Raw genomic sequence first — 17,007 nt, 5'->3', positions numbered from 1 at the left:
GCCGAGCAATTAAAAATAATTCTGTTCCTTTTTTTGATAACACAACCATTTCCTGTGTATCGTAAGAGTATTCATTTTATGCATCTTTAAAAGTTTATATAAATTGTCTACAAAATCCAGGAATATTTATCCATACATTTTACCCAAAAGTACTTAAAATACTAACAAAAATGGTTCTTTTTACATCAATGTTTTTAAACCAAGGAACTATCCCATAATTTAGAAAACCAAGGGTTGCTCATAATCGCTGCAAGTAAAACAAGAAATGCCAATAACAGGCCTTTCGCGAGACACTGGGAATATGGTTCTCCTGCAGAAAAAAAAAAGGAAAAAAAGTGTAAGCATATTAGAGCAAAATTTTAGTTTAGACAACAACCCAAAGGATACAGATCAAAGTATATGCATAACCTGAATAAAATAATGGAGTACAAAGCAAGGAATTAAGATGCATCACACTTATAAAGCTTCATAGTTTGTATAACTTTAGTCCCTGGAGTTGTGCAGGTAATAAACGGGCCACTGCCTCTGTCCGTGCAGCTCTGGGAACAGAGTGCAAGTGCCTCGATGCCCTTTGAAATGCCAGACATTTGATCTACAGAGCCTCCCACGAAACATAACGCACCACAGTTCTACACAGAGGAAACTTAAAAATTAACCATCTTACCAATATGGCAAATTTTTACTGGAACTCGTGTGAGCTGACTGAAAAACCACATACTGGCAAAGTGAGAAATAAAGTCTTCCTCCACCCCTTGAGGGCAATGACACACACTGACAATGCTACAATTACAGTAGGAAATGGAAACAGAATGGTATCATAATGTGATATATTCTCCCTCCAAACTCTACATGGGAGTGAAAAAGAACCTCTGCCAAACAGATATTCACGAAATTTCAACCTTATCCACAAAGTACACCTAGTAATTATTTTTCCTCTAGTCGTGCTAAAAAATTAATGCATTATCAAGGAAAAAATTAAACAGACTTTTTGGACCACGCTTTCTAAAAAAGAAATTTTAGTTCCCTTCTACAAAGCATTCTTTCAGACTAAATTCCACACATCTAATTATGTTTCAAAGAACAGTTCACAGCATTCCACACTGCTGATTATTTTTACCTGTGTAAAAACGTGTCAATGGATAAAAAAGTTGTGGCCAGCACACAGCATTTCGATTGCAGTCAAATTCTGTATAATTCATCTGAAATCTGAAGAAAAAAGAAAAACAACAGATTTATTAACTACAGTACCGGAACACCAGCATAAGTGCAAAAAACAGAGTGCAAAGGTGTCCAAGATTACAGGAAAAAACAAAACTAAGCCACAAACTTCTCATTATTTTCTTATGACTTTTTTTCTTTAATAAAAACAGGAGCCTCCCCTCTACTCCATTTCTGTAATTTTTAGTCAGATGCGCCTTTTTGTGATGAACATTTTCAGACAATGTTTGGGAGCCTCACTCAGCATCCCTTATCCACTCATGTAAACAACACAAACACTTGTCCGCTAAAGCCAAATGACAACTTCGCAGGGTAATTTACAGCCCTTCATGTTCTTCATGCTCCTGAGGAAGATTGTCACTAACAGAATTGTTACTCAATAAACCTTTGAACCAGGCCTTATTGCTCTGTACTCCACCAAACCAAAGTAACCTTTTGATCAATGCTATTCACAACTGCTTAACATAATGTGAAGTATCCACGTTTTTAAGTTACCTTGTCATTGGAATGGGCGGCTGCGCTGGCACTTTGATAAACTGCACAGAAGCAGTCACGGGAAGAAAGCTGGTGCTGTTTTCACAGATAAGCCCGCACTGGAATTGCCATATGACCGTTGAGTAACTGTAAGAATACGCATAACTATTACTTGAGGGCTGTAAATGGATATTTAGAGCCTAAACAGAACGATGAAAGGACAAAATACACAGTATTTAGGAGGCGGTTCATGATTTCTGCATTTTCAACACCATGCAGGGAGAGAACTTGCAAAGTCTGGAAATGAGGCAAAATGGAACAGAATCCCATGTATTTGATTGGGATTGACTTGGGGGGGCAGAGGAGAAAATGTCTGCAGTGTGAAAATTCCCTCTTTCAGGAAAGAACAAACCATTCGTTTAGATTTGGTGTTGGGGGATATGGTGTAGGGGAGAACTTTGTAGAGTGGGGTTGATGGTTGGACTTGATGATCCCAAGGATCTTTTCCAACCTCAATGATTCTATGATTTACCACCGCTCTCAAGAAGAGCTCTACATTGAGGTGAGCTGGAACACAAGATAATGTTGCCACTTCCATCATGTGACAAGAAATTAAAATGTTCTTCTGATGGAATGCCCTTCATATGCCTACTACTGGCAGCTTCATAGATTTTATTTAATATTTCAGTGAAGTAGAAAGATAATCTACTGTTAACCATTACTATTTTTTAAATTATTATTTTCATTTCAGAGGGAGAAAGGCAAACCTGGTTGTGATCAAAGGAATTTGGGCTGCAAACACAAACAAAAGGCATGTACAAAATTAGAAATAAAGAAATAACATTTTTGTTTGTAAAATTTAATCTGGATATTTTAGGTAAGCAAGTCTCAAAACGAAACATTTATTTGTCAGATAGCCAGAGACACAACTCTCTCTACCTGATCTGCACAGCAAGAATCTCTTGCTGGGGAATCCCCTGTAGTGCACCCACATCAGCAAAGATTATGCGAATATTCAGATTTGCAGGAATATCTGGACAAATGCCTTTTAAGTTTCCACTGCTCACATTGGTATCAGAATTAAAGGGATCAAGACCTACAGAGGAGAACAGAGTTATTTAAATGAAAATAAGATGGAGAACATTATATTTTCCATAATTCTATTATTGTCATAGTCCCATGCAATATCAGTAACTTTCACACAGGAACACAGCAAAAAACACACATAAAAACAAGGAGTACTTCATCAACAGAGAACTAAAATACCAAGCCATATGTGTACTAGCTGACAGGAAAATACATGTTAGTGCAGTTTCTGTATACATATTGAGTTACATGCATGTGTGCACACATATATGGATAGATGGATGGATGGATCCAGACACACAGATCAGTATCTCTAGGGATTTGTAATTACAGTTTGGTTTTATTTTGAGAGGCTCTTTTCATCATACAGGCATATTTAGACTATAAACAATAACACAAATCTCACTTACGTATAATTTCCACCCAGTCATTTAGATCACTGTAACTTGAATTGTCCCTCTTTCCAACATGAGTAGCTTGTATTAATGAATTCAATTTCTCAATTACATTTCCTCTGCAAAATAAAAATGCCAGATTACACAAAAAGTAAATCTGTACTGTCTGCCACTCTGGGTTGCGTTATTACTATATCATAAGGTCAGTTTCCTTTGAAAGATGTTATAACTCAACAAAAACAAACTTGAACTATTGAATTATCTGTTGAATGGAAGAAATGGCAAAGCATTCCACTCCAACATAAACCTCATTGGAATACAGAGAGATCTGAGTGAAACTATTATTATAATTTCCTTTTTTTAAAAATGTGAGACTATGAGCCGCAGAAAGCTGAAATGCATACATGACCATTTAAAAAGAACGTAAGAGCACTGATAGCAGACGCTTGCAAATAATCATGTAATAAGCAACAAGAAAAAATTCAACCTACGTAGCTCACCTTAAAAGGCTGCAATCTTCATCAATACCAACTTCTAGAATGCACCCAGAGAATGAATCTAGTCCGAATAAAACTGGTGTAGAAGTTGCCAATGTACATAAACCTCTGCCAGCTGTGAAATGAAAACATCTTACTTGAGCTTTCTTATAGAAACCTTTTGATCTCTAGCTTTCAATTTTGTGCAAAAATATCAAACATTAGAATGCAAACCACCAAGTGGCATAATTCCAATATAGATACAAGTCCATTCAACTTAAGTTTTCCAAGAAAGCATTAAAGGCTTACTCACTGAAGTTTAATAAAGGCTAGGGAATAGTCTAGAAAAGCAAAATTTGGAAGAGATTCTTGACTAAAATATATTTAAAAAAAACCCAAAACATTAACTACAGTTGAAGTTGCAACCTCACAAGCCAGTACCTGGCTGCCAAATGTTTAGGCTTCCAAAAGTATCAGAAGCATTCATATTTGCAGCTTTCACTGGTTTTCCAACTTGATAACCTAAACATAAAAGGGTAAATCACAAACACTGCATAAGAATGTTTAACCATTAGCATTGTTTGAATAATAAATGGCATCAATCTTGAAGTAAGCAGACAGACATTTCCATTACAGGAGGAATACAGTCACTTTAAATAATCAATATCTATACAACAAAAGCCTAAGAACTAATCACCGCTATTACAATTGCCAGTGCATTAAGCCAGGAAGGAGGGGGCTAGCAACATAAAGATGTATGAAAGAGACATAAAACATAGTCACCGATAATGATCTGTACAGTACCAAATCTTTTTTATTTTCACTTTTAAGAAGCAAAATAAAGTAATAATACCTGGATTCCCAAACAGTACTGTTGCATTAATACTCTTTAAGCTTTGAAATTTGACTGTGAATCTCTGTGCCAGTATTTCTGAGAAAAGAAAAAAATATTACTTTATTTTTAAATAATTAGCAAAAAGTGTGCTCTACGTAGGATACAAATTTCCATCCTTCATTAGTAACAGAAGATTCAAAATAATACAAATTAATGGAAATCAGTCCCATGCATTTTCTTTCCAGAGTCCAAGGGAAATTCTTTTTAAGAAGTATTAGTAAATAAGAGATTCTATCACAGAATTTCCATGCTGGAGGGAAAAAAGTAAATCAAAAATTGTAAAAGAAATTTCATGATACCTCCATCACATAAACTTCCGAGGAAGACTGTGACATTTATTTGCTCTATTTTCTTGTCTTTCCAAATGAATGTATAGTCCTCTGCAAAAGTTACATTTTGACATAGAACCTCAGCAGCATGAAGGCTTTCTGGCAGGAGAAAAAAAAAAAACCATAACGAAAAGCACTGCTAATTAGAATGCTATATTACTGTAGCTGAAAAAGTACCCATTAAAAAACCCTGGCAAAATTCTGGAAATTATTCATCTTTTTGAGCATTTATTTTACTGTTTAAGTCCCATCTTATTAGGACAGGGTGACAGTACAATCCCACAGATTATCAATATTTTAACATCAGCGGTTCCAGGTCCTTTTGTAGATAAATCTCTCCTGCAGAACCCAGCATTGGACTTTACATCACCAGCTGATGCACTTCTCTGGACTCAGGACTCCCTCTGCTTTCATCACATCCTTCCCAGGGAGCCATCACTGCCCAGAAAACCACATTAGTTTGAATCCCAGTAGTTCCATTTGTGCTGCATTACCCTCCCACTGACTGGGAACCGTTCTATAAAAAATAACTGCTTCATTGGATGAAAAAGCCTCTTGAAAAGGCACGAGAGCTTTCAAAACAGAGACATATACATCAGCTTACAGTCTACCCATCCCACTTACATGTTCATCCTGGAGATTTTTTAAAGCGTTCTTTCTATCTTTGCTTATTTTTATTACTACTATTTTCTCTTCTCAAAAATTACTGTTAATGTAAGCTAAGGGACTTGATTTCTTGACCAACTTTTAACGAAGATCCAGTAAATTAAATGCTTTCTGCTTTGCAGTAAGCCAAACAGTTTACCTTTGGGGCATTAGATAATATACAAGATCCCTCCTAAGAATCACAGCAAGCATTTTAAGCATGAAAATCACCCATTTCTTATATAGTCCAGGTTAGGTAAGAAACCTATTTATTAAATGGAAGAGACGTACCACTTTCAGTGATGAATTTGCCCATGTCAGTGATGGCCCTGTAGATGACATTTTGTTGGATGAAGTCTGAGAATAAAAAAAAAAAACAAAAGACAGCAGTAATTCTGACTAATAAGAGAGACAGGCATACTGTTTTCACATCTAAGATGCAATCCTTGTTGTTATGAAAATGAAGTAGAAAATTATTTAGAAAATTAATTTTGATAAAGAAACAAGCAGATTATGTATATTGAGAGCATAGCTAGTTTCTTCATGCAGGCAATCATATTATCTCAAACTCCAGAAGGACACTTCGTAAGTATACGCTTTTGCAATGCAGAAAGTAACCATTTCTTACTAATTCTAAAATGATGATACTGCACCCTCTTGACAGAAAAAGGGCTCTGCAAGAGCCTGAAAATAGAAAGTGGGAGAGATGCTGTTCTGTCTCTATGCGTAGCCATAACCAGTACAAGTTACCAGAAACAGATAAATGTGAAATACAAGTCAATCCCACTATTTTTTATATCCTAAATCTTGGGAAATAGTGGGAGACTTGCTGGAAGGATATTAGAAACAGGAATAGAACACCCCCAAATGCTGAACTACAGCCACTAGATAACGAAGATATTACACATAGCTACTATGTCAACAGCACTCTTGTATGTTCTGTTCTAGCAGCTCTGAGAAACATAAACCACATTTCTGCTAGGGTTTACGCAGCATACCTCCAGTACCACTGTTTACTCTCACGTCATGGGGCAGTCCTTCCTTGTAAGATGCTAGATTGGTAAGGCATTTGACATCAAAGTTCTGGAGATACGCTACGGGGGCATTTCCAACACACTGCCCAGCCATGGATTGCTGCAGGTAGTTCAACAGAAATAAGTATGTTGGACCCTCTTCTAGCTCCTTGCTTTTCATTTTAAGACTGTTAATGAAATGCTCCAAGTATGTACTGCAGCCATATGACACTTTGACAAACAAGTAATCTGATGTTATCAAAATACTTCAATCTGTAGTGAGAGAGGTTAAAATTTAAAAAGCACAGCTTTCAAAATAGTTTCAGTATACAGTATGGCTTCATCCTTGTTTGTCAAAATAATTAAAACCAACAAGTCTCTCTAAAATGCAAAAGGAATTTGAATAAAGTACAACCAGATGACTAATATTCAAAAGGAAAAATGATAGTGCTCAGTAACGCAGCAGGCAAACCAAAAAATACAGAAATATGATAAGACATAAACTACTAATTGGGATGCCAAGCTTGATTTCACCTCTTGAAATAATTAAAATATTATCATTTGGGGGGATGGGCAAGAAGATCAGGAAGGATAACATTTACTTTTAATAATGATTTCGTGGTTGGTTTGGGGTTTTTTTGTGAAAAACATATTCTACCACTTCACAACAGCAAGTTGCAGAAATGGTCACAAAGCGATAAGGAGTTTCATATATAAAGAATATCAAACAAACCAAGAGGAACCAAAAGCTCCTAAACAAGAAGTGATTACCTGGGGAATGGTAAAATACTCATCTTCTTCTGTCATAATTGGATCTCCTTGTCTGTAACCGGTGAAAAGTCTCCCAGGAGAAGTTTGTAAAGGGATCTTAAATGGAGGAACTCTAGGTGTAGAACTGAAAAAAAGTTAAAAAATTAAACAATTCTTTGCTCTCTACTTCACACAAATAATTATACATTTGCTTTCATGTCCTGTGTTCTCATATAGTACCAATGACATTTCTCCATTTGCACTTAAAGTTTGTACCCTAAAATTCCAATTTCAAAATAACTTTCGTAATAGAAACAGGTTACATTTTTGGTAGCATGCCTAATGTGTACGTTGAGAAAATAGATTTTCTTAAGACTTACGTAGAGCCGTGATAAAAGTAGCCAAGAAATGGTGTATTGTTAAGAGAAGACTGTACACAAAGGAAGGGAAACCAATCAGGGATATATTCCATTGACTGAGAAGAGCACAGCTGATCAAAAGGTGGATTTACATCCCCACCAAACACTCCGTTGAAACATGATTCATTGAATAACTGCTTCAAGTCTGGGGTACATTCCTGAAAGGGAAAATAATGGTCACTTTTTAGCACAGTAATTGCATTACCATAGGCATTACAGTCATACTTGCAGGTAAAACAAACCAATTTTTTAGAGTGTGGTCATATTTACTATTAGAAATACTGGAAAATCCAAACAAGCCCTCTAGCCCCATCTAGTCTGAAGCATTCAGTACCTCTCTCGCCCCAGACAACAGAATGAACCTAGAAATTTTGAAAACACTTAATCAAAGTTTAATATGAAATAAGTACCAGATCACAGCAACAACGAACATCACAAGCTCCAGCTGTCAAGTCACAAGGACAAGAGCCCAATGGGTGAAACACCTGGTTTGGGATGATAGTTGCATTTTCTGTAAAAGAATGTTAAAAAAAAAAAAAAAGAAGAGAAAATCAGATTAAATAGATCTGAATCTGGAATCCAAGTAAATACACAATGCACACTGCAGTTTATTCTGACTGTGTACAAACCTTTTTTTAAATTTCATTAATGATTATTCAGTATCTCTTGCTGCCCAAATCCCATTTTTTATTTTTTTCATATATGGAGGAAAAGACCAGCCAAAATGCCTTTTCTTCTTTAGTATAACTAAACACTTACCTGACACATTTCCTGGAAAGGAAGAGTTGGCATATATTTCAGCTTGAATCAGGAGATGGGCCAACATCACTGAATCACGGCAAGCTAAAACCTGAAGCATTTCAACCACACAGAGAGGTGTTGTACAGCAGTCAGTAGCGTTGGGCAAACACAATTGCAGGTTTCTAGTCAAGCTTATAGTCACTTTGGAAGCAGTCTGAAAAAATGCAAAATAAAATTTGTCAGTTTTGACAGCTTGTATTAAATTACTCTTATTTATACCACTCAACAGCTTCTGAAAGAGAAGCTTCAGTACTACTGTGTTTTGTCAGTGCTACAATATAATTATATTCTTCCTATATAAAATCAGACATTTGTTGAGAGTGCAATGACAAAGGGTCTGCTACCAAGATATGCAAATACAGCAAGGATATGAACTGTACACAGAACTTTTTAAGGCATGCACACAGATTAAGTTACCTCAGAAATCCCATGCACATTTCTAAAGACAAGAACAACTACCAAAAAGTGAATTTCAGTTTTTACACCTAACTTCAGTTGAAAACTGGAATGACTGCAGAGTTGATAAAACCCCTAAGGAATTATGTATACCATAACACTGAAGGCAAGGCTAATAAATACAGACATTTTAGAGCTCATGCTGTATATAAGCACCACTTTTTTATTTCTATTGGCTCCTTCCAGCAGATCTGAAACGCTCTCAAATGCTACAGCCAGCCAGGAAGTACAGGCAATTCTGGAGAGGATGAGAACAAGAAGGAACCAGTGTCAAAGCTGCACCTCAGCAAACTCCAGCAAGGACATCCACACAAAGGGATATGTCAAGGAAAAAAGGCAAGGGCAAGACATTCAAACTAGGTTGTTAATACATTAACATTTTGATAGTATTTCATTAGCCCCTAATATATGACAGTTCAGTCCTTGTCATTTTGAAGAATCAGTATTTTACATACCATACCAGGTGTTACATTCAAATTCCAATCACCAGCTCTTTTAATTCCGCTGCAATTTGCAAGTTGCAATTTTCCTATATCAAAATAAAGATTAAAAAAGCATTACACTGTCATTGAGAAAAGACTAGAAAATTAGAAGTACATTTAAACTCCTTTTGTGCCTTCAAGTAGGCATACCCTCAGGCCCAGCTGACAAGGAGGCTTAATCAGCAGAAGTCTTTTGGAGTTCCTATTTCAGTAACAATTAAAGCACTAAATGAAGTTCATTGCTGTTTCTCCATCAATTTTAATGGCAGAAAAAACATTCAGAATTCAATCGCATTTATTTGCATGCTATTTGGAAAAGAAATGAAAAAATGAAGTGTTCTTACCTGTCGCTTCATCTACAGAACTTAAAATTATAGAAAAATTAACTCCTGAAGAATTTCCAAGAAAAAATGAATTTACTCTGGGCCCTGACATATGGATAAATGATGGCTGAAAGACTAAAAAAAAAAAGAAAGAAACAAGTCTTAACACACAGAATAAGTTGACATCTGTAAGACAATACTTAGGTCTTCGGCTTGGGATAGATTCTTACCTTCCTATACTTTAAATTGTCACAAATAGCACAAAAATATTTCACGATGCCTAGGACTGTATTTACATTCCCGCAAAGTGCTACAGCAGTGGTTTCACCGTAGCTTTCTATACTTCAAGTTTGCATTTGTCAAGATGCACAGTGAACACCCAGCAGTATAACATTAAGGCAGGAGACTGCAGCACTTACTGGCCCATGCAGATACTACCCAAGTCAGGCAATAACATATTTAACATTTCTTGCTGACTTCAGGTCACACTTTTTGGTGGTATCAGGGGTGTAGCACTACCTGTGATCCCTAATTGCAGACTACTGCCCTCAGCATGTGGACGTAGTTTCAAGTTTAGGGCTCCAAGTTGGGAGTTTCACTAGAATTTCCTTTACAGGCTTCACCAACGCTGAAAGGTCCAACAGAAGCAGCTCTGCGTTTCCCTCTCCGAGCTTCCCCCAGTGCTAAGCACTGGCAGGACCCTCCACGGCCACCACCTTCGGGCTGGGCCACCGAAGGCCCACGACCTCCTAACCCCAGGGGACAACCCCCCCGCCACCCCTCGGGGCCTCCCCTCACGCCCACGCGGGCAGGCCCCACGGTTATCCGGTCAGGGAAGGTCCCACCACAGACCGAGCCCTCCTTCCCCTCACCGCCGGCCGCCCTTTTGGCCCCCTTCCCTCAGCAGTCTCGCCCCTCGGAGGCCGCCTTTCATTGCGGCCCCTGACGCCCTCCACCCACCGGGGTGCCAAACCCGCTGCCCAGGGCAAGGTGCTGCCAGCAGCAGCAGTACCGTCCCGAGGAAAGCTGCCTCCATAGCGTCTAAGGAGGGCCGCGCCGAGGAGGTGGCTGCTGCCCGACCGCCATCTTGCGGCGCCAGCACGGCGCCATGGCAACGGGAAGGGGCGGGAAGCGATGGCGGCGGCGCGGCTCCCTGACGGGGGAAGCGGGGACAGCAGGGGGGCAGCAGCAGGCTGTCACACAGCCCAGCGGGGCCGCCTCACGTCCGCCTCCGCCCGGGAGCGGCCGCAGAGCCGAAAGCGGGGTCAACCAAGGCAACCCCGAGCTGTCTGCCCCTGATCTTTCCCCCTCACTCCACACGGGCCGCCTCCTCCCTCAGGCACTTCATCCACAGCCAGCTAGTGCTGTCCCACTTTCACACAATAAAATTGCAACAAGGCCATGTAGCTCAGCCCCAGAAATACCTACTACAGCACTATCTAACCGCATTTGAAAAAAGTTTTATTACAAACGTTTTATACAAAGTAAATTATAAATACAGCCTTCAAACAAAATGGCTTTTGGCAATTACCAAGCCCGTAGAAGACTGGCACTTATTACAACTGTTACATGGACAAAAAGCTGATGCAATTATCAAGACATGACATAAATTCCTGTATACGTCTTGGGAAAAAAAAATTTTGTCATTTTCTATACAGGAAACAATTACTCTCTGTATTCTTTACAGGAGAACATCAGTTACCAGCAAGAGGTAGAGCCACCAAATTATACAGTAACCTGTGGAAGATCTTTTTTTTGTTGTTTGTTTAAACTAAAGCCACGTTCAGAAGTACACAGCATATCCTCCTGTTCTGACATAAAAAACACCAATCCAAAAGCATTCCTTCTTGCCAAATGTCAGACATAAAACCACATTAAAAAAAAAAAAGTGTTCCTGCTGCCACATTACATAGAATATTTTTATATTTTTTTGTTTTCCAGTTTCAAAATGCAACCTGAAAGACTAAGCAGCTAGTTTGCATTTATTGAAGTTACTTTAAACAAAGGGAGACCTTTTTATTCACAAATTAAGTGATACCCAATTGAGAAAGAAATACCACAAAGACAGTACAAAGGCATATGAATACAGATGAGTGCACATGTAGGGGAATTAGCACCTTAAAAAAAAAAAAAAAAAGTGGGTTCTAAGCCATCTTAGCAATGTTGGCTTTTTTCTTTTTTGAAATTGATATTCAAATTCAGTCCAGAAATTGCTAGCAATAGCTAGCAAGCAGCTGAAGTCCCTGAATAACATAGTGCTAAGGTTCTGATCCTACACACCAGAAGTTATCATTCTTACCTTTACACTAACATTAAAAAAAATAATCATAGCTTTCTTGTCTTTGAAAATAACTTGGAAGCGTGAAACTTTGCCACGGCCAGAATAACTTTTACTTCACAGCATCTGTCTCTTAACAGGCTGTAACTTCTGGAATTCCGAATTAGTATTTAGAACAGCACAGGCTACATGGTAATACAATGATTTGTTACTTAAAGGACTGTGTAGAAAACACATGATTTAAATATTTATCCCTTAAGAAAGAGGAAGTAACACTGCATACAGTTCTCTCTCATATCCAATAAAAAGTGCCATCATCAATTTCTCACATACGTTCCATTTCATGGAATTACTGGAGGAGGTATATGCATAATGTTGTTACACAGCTAACTTTAATTTCTTCTTCTTAGCTTTCATGACAGGTGGCAATGATATTTTGAAAGCAGTCCTGAAACAACATAAAAAAGGAACTGTCAGATACACTGGACGTATTCCCACCCCCACCCTTGAAACAAGAAGAAGAAACACTTACTCGCATGTACTACAAATAGGACTGAAGTTGCAGAATACTGGAAAATAAAAAGAATCAGCTTTCACTAAAACAATTCATTTGAACGTAAGAAATCAGACTCTTAAATATTTATAAACTTACTTGACAAGCACACAGAGCACACATAACCAATTTCAATGAGATTTCGATGACAGAAGCATGCAGCTCTGTAGTCAACATGAACAGGAGGTGGAAGGACAAGCTGTGATCTCCGCTCTTGATCAGGGAGAAATACCCACTACATGAATACAGAAAAAATATTTTGCAAATTGGAATGGTACTGCTGTTTTACCTTCTCAATGAAGTCAGTCAGATTTCAAGTCTAACACAGGAAAAACACAAGTGTTTTTTAAATGACTTACCAATAAATACTGCAGAAGGGATGGCATGTGGGGTACTTTCAAATATATGCCACCCGTAATGTCACAAGCCTGGAAAGCAGAGAGCGTGATCAGATTGTTATGGTTTACGAGATTAACAGGGTATTTAAAATATCCACATACTGCTCAAAGCCTGCATGTTGGAACTGTCAGATTCACTGAACATATTTCCACATCCACTCTTGAAACAAAGGCAAGAAGAGAACTTAAGAACATGTCAAACTATATAGCATCGCGTATCTACAAATAAACGTAAACAGCAAATAAGAATAGGAAGTCTGTACCTGTTGTAGAAGACCTGAATCAGAGTCCAAGACACAGGCATCAATCAAAATACTCTGCAAGAAAAGAGACAAAACACATGAAAAAACAGATTCCACTAGGACCATTGTAGCCTCATCAGTGTTACTGTCATGGTCTGTGTCTGCTATAAATACGCTCCACGTATAAATGCACATGCTTTTACAGCTGCAGGATCACCACACCCATAGGGAAGCTCTTTCACATGATAGGAACACAAATCCAAATTTCCAGCATCTCCCTTCTAATGCATGGTAATAAAAGAACTATCATCAAAGGTACCTCATACACATTACCTGCAAGGAGGGACAAACAGCTACTATCTGTGCTTCCACAGTAATCTTTAATTCATCTAGCAAACCCTTTATGTTTTTTTTTTTTAAACTTGGTTACCACCTTTCACCCTGGCCACGACAGACTTCACTTCAAGGAGTCTTTAACTAGATCATAATCATAAGAGAAATGAACCATTTTGTTATCTTTGCACATTAATAAAAGATAATATCTATCAAAATGAAATGCCGGCTTCACCTGTTTCTGTGCTGCAAAGATCACATTCATGAAATTCATATATTGCAACGCACAGTCTTCTGCAGCTTTTATGACCTAAATAAAGCAATTCAAACTTGTTAACTTGCATAATATCACCAGATTTCAAGACTAAAAGAAAACTGACAACAAAAGTTCTTACCAAAATCCTTGATTTAATTTCTTGATTGGCTAAATATTGCAAAGAAAAAGAAATACATGAGTACATTGCTTCTGTCACCTGTAGTTTGCCCTTGTAATTCTGTAGCATTTAACATCTCAGATGTTAGATATCTAACATTCAGTTAAAATACGTATATGAACTATTTTGAAGTCCCAGTGGCACAGAGAGCAGCAAAAATATTCGGCAAGTATACATAGACTGATTTAGACTTGTTATGAAAGTAGACCCGTTTCATTTATAGTCCAAAAGCAGTTAGATGTCAATCAAGAAAGAAATGTTCAGAGTTGTTCATTACCAACCCACTGCTTGAAACACGTATCACAACTTCTATGGTATTTCTCACTGATTAAAGTGATCTGAAATGCATAGCTGATTGTAGTCTAATCTGCTCCTTGCAAAACTATTTGCACAAATAGCACTTTTTGTGATTATAGAAGAGGAAAACCAAAACTGAGTAAGGAATTCAACTATCATCACAGCTCTGCAGGTCATCCATTTGGAAGAGGATTTGTACATTTTGTGACTTCAAACAAGTTCCTCTCAAGCTCCAGTTACTCTGAAGAGATTCCAGTTTCAGTTTTACTCATTTCACTTGCATGCAATAGAAAATCAGAACAAGAATATGAACCAATGATCAGGTCCTTTATTTCTAATTGTCACCAAGACCTAGTTTAAACTGGGCAATTTTTAATGATCGGGATAAACCTGTACCTATTACTGCCAATTTGGGAAATGGAGGTGTGTCAAAACATATGTATATTTGTTTGTGTGTACTTAGGTATTTAAATGTTATTTGATTCAAACACTTAAGTAACTACTCAGAACATAAGAAGAGGTGTTACCTTTTACCTCTTTGCTCATCCTGTTGATATCTACGTTAGCTGACATTAAGGAATCTACATTCTGTTCTTGGCAATAACTCCTATCCACACCACGTATTCACCACCTTAGCCAACACACATCTTAATACACGACCCACAGTTATTAGGCAGACATTTCAGTTTTGAGTCTTATGACAGAACAGGAATAGTAAAACCTATATTGAAGCATACTTAATATTAGAAGAAACAATCTTAAAACTACATAAAGGCTTTGAAGATTCCATGATGAAAAGGATACAGCAAAGTGCTTTAGCAAGTGATCCTGCTAACAGAGTTTCTGTTTGCTGGCCCCTCATGTCAGCTGCAATACAAGAAGAGTTGCAAAAGTTACTTTTGTATATAAAAACAGTTGCTGAACCTGACTATACCAAATACTACAAGTTTTATCTTTGGCAAATGGTATTAATGCGGAGGGCTGGAGTGTCAAGCATAATAAACTAATCTATTTCAAACATTAGAATTCGCATGATCAAAATAAAGGAAATTCCTACAACTCCTTGAGAGTCCAAGCGTTCTGCAATTCTGTGTATTAAGCCTAGAATTTTGTTTTCCTTACTTTTTGTCATGAGGTCTTTAATCTCTTCTGCAATTGCATCATTTATTGCTGTTAACAATTCATATTTTCCATCCTTGCTGCCAGAGCAATTAGATTCCATGGAGCTACCGCCATCTCCAAAGAGGTCTGCAAAAGCCCAACGCTTCCCAGGGTACAAGAAACGGCTGAAACAGGAAAAAAACATAGTATTCATGTTTTGCCTTTAACCTTGTAAGAAAAAAACACCATGAACTAATCAGCTGTAGACAGCAATACTCAGAAGTTTAATTTCAAATAATTTTAATGCTTTAGACATTAAAGAGACCATATAAGGCAGGTAATCTTCAAACCCAAAATGGAGGAAAACCCAAATTCACCTCCCCTCTTTCAAGGCACATGGCAAATAGATACCATGCCTGCACTTCGGGGTAGATCCCGAGATTCACGAATATCTGGGGAATATCCACTAAACAGGAAACTTCTGCTACTTGCATCGTCCTGCTCACTGCGTCTCTACCATCCCCTCTCTCCCTCTCCCCATATATTTTTAAGTGAAAGTCTATTTAAATCTTCCTTCTGTCTTACAAACCTTTTTGCTGATTTGTGTAAGGCACTAAATCAATTACTTCTTTCCTACATAGTTTTAGTTAATTTCTGTTCTTAAGACAATGATACATTATGCGTTTTAAACCTGGTTTCAATTATATACTTCATTCTAACATGAAGATCAGGACACAGATATAGGGAAGCGTACTTTAAACCTTTACACTGTTAAGATGCAACTATACCTTTCTTGTGTGTGACTCGCTATTACAGCGAGCCTGTTGGTACGATTCATAAATAAGTGTGAATTTCCCAGTACCATCACTGCATCGATGCATTTTGATAGGGTGAACTGCTGAAAAAAAGAAGAAAGTAGAGCACAATAACATTTACAGTTAAGTAACTTAGAAGAAATCTCTCAAGTAACTAAAGAACTTGAGTTTTAATGCACCAGAAGAGCTTCCTTTCTTAATGGGAAGCATTAGGAAAAGAGCTTTGAAAAATACACAATGCTGGGTCGCTATATTTAAAAGAGTATTCTAAAATCCATTATATCCGTTTTAGCAGACAATATTGGCATAGCTCAGAAATCAAAGACCAGTCCCACCTGTTGCCTAATTATTAAGATTTATTTTTTTTTTAAATAATAAGTTTTTTCATTCAGAAATCACTATCAGAAGCACCAACACCCAGAGGAGGTACCTCAGCTTCTCCTTGCGCTTTCTTTCCCCACCAGATCGGGTTGGTGTCGATGACGATGACCAGCAGGCTCAGCTCGTCATCTGAAAAAGCCACAACACGGCGGGGTCACTCCAGGCTCCCTGCGAGGGCCGAGCGCCACCGGCTGAAGGCCCCCGCGCGGAGGGGCTCTCCCAGGACCGCTGGCAGCTCAGCGGAGCCGGGCGGATCCCAGCCCGCGGCGGGGACACGGGGAACCAGCCGCCGCAAGGCCGAGGGCGCCGAGCCCCGCCGGCTGCTCCCTGCCGCGCCGCCTCACCCGCGCTCATTGCCCAGCCGCAGGTACCGGCCGCTCCCGGCGCTTGGAAATGACGCCACGGCACGGCTT

The 17,007-nt window shown here is 38.4% G+C and overlaps 2 protein-coding genes across 5 annotated transcripts; both read right to left on the bottom strand.

Moving 5' to 3' along the window:
- Positions 1–57: 57 nt before the first annotated feature.
- TCTN2 (tectonic family member 2) lies at positions 58–10,889 on the bottom strand. Of its 3 annotated transcripts, none has more exons than XM_063350759.1 (18): positions 10,723–10,889; positions 9,784–9,897; positions 9,413–9,486; positions 8,460–8,655; positions 8,111–8,211; positions 7,662–7,858; positions 7,303–7,426; positions 6,517–6,652; positions 5,810–5,875; positions 4,844–4,972; positions 4,503–4,580; positions 4,091–4,171; positions 3,674–3,785; positions 3,189–3,292; positions 2,632–2,788; positions 1,714–1,839; positions 1,118–1,206; positions 58–310 (listed from the first exon to the last, which is right to left on the bottom strand). In XM_063350759.1, exons 1-18 carry the CDS (start codon positions 10,796–10,798, stop codon positions 195–197), a joined length of 2,076 nt encoding a protein of 691 aa, XP_063206829.1. In that variant the 5' UTR covers positions 10,799–10,889; the 3' UTR covers positions 58–194. The 3 variants fall into 3 exon arrangements, with proteins under 3 accessions (XP_063206829.1, XP_063206830.1, XP_063206831.1); XM_063350760.1 differs by having other exon boundaries at positions 10,775–10,882; XM_063350761.1 differs by lacking the exons at positions 9,413–9,486; positions 9,784–9,897; positions 10,723–10,889 and adding an exon at positions 9,085–9,383.
- A 322-nt stretch (positions 10,890–11,211) lies between these two features.
- Positions 11,212–16,991, bottom strand: GTF2H3 (general transcription factor IIH subunit 3). 2 transcript variants are annotated; one of them, XM_063351400.1, is made up of 13 exons: positions 16,939–16,991; positions 16,644–16,723; positions 16,187–16,296; positions 15,420–15,583; positions 15,102–15,164; positions 14,825–14,854; positions 13,962–13,990; positions 13,802–13,876; positions 13,255–13,308; positions 12,953–13,021; positions 12,693–12,828; positions 12,573–12,609; positions 11,212–12,488 (listed from the first exon to the last, which is right to left on the bottom strand). In XM_063351400.1, exons 1-13 carry the CDS (start codon positions 16,946–16,948, stop codon positions 12,419–12,421), a joined length of 927 nt encoding a protein of 308 aa, XP_063207470.1. In that variant the 5' UTR covers positions 16,949–16,991; the 3' UTR covers positions 11,212–12,418. The 2 variants fall into 2 exon arrangements, with proteins under 2 accessions (XP_063207470.1, XP_063207471.1); XM_063351401.1 differs by having other exon boundaries at positions 16,187–16,293.
- Between the last annotated feature and the right edge of the window lie 16 nt (positions 16,992–17,007).

This window comes from Chroicocephalus ridibundus, chromosome 13 (genome assembly GCF_963924245.1).
Source record: "Chroicocephalus ridibundus chromosome 13, bChrRid1.1, whole genome shotgun sequence".
Lineage (NCBI taxonomy): Eukaryota > Metazoa > Chordata > Aves > Charadriiformes > Laridae > Chroicocephalus > Chroicocephalus ridibundus.
This window is presented reverse-complemented; position numbering and strand designations above follow the sequence as displayed.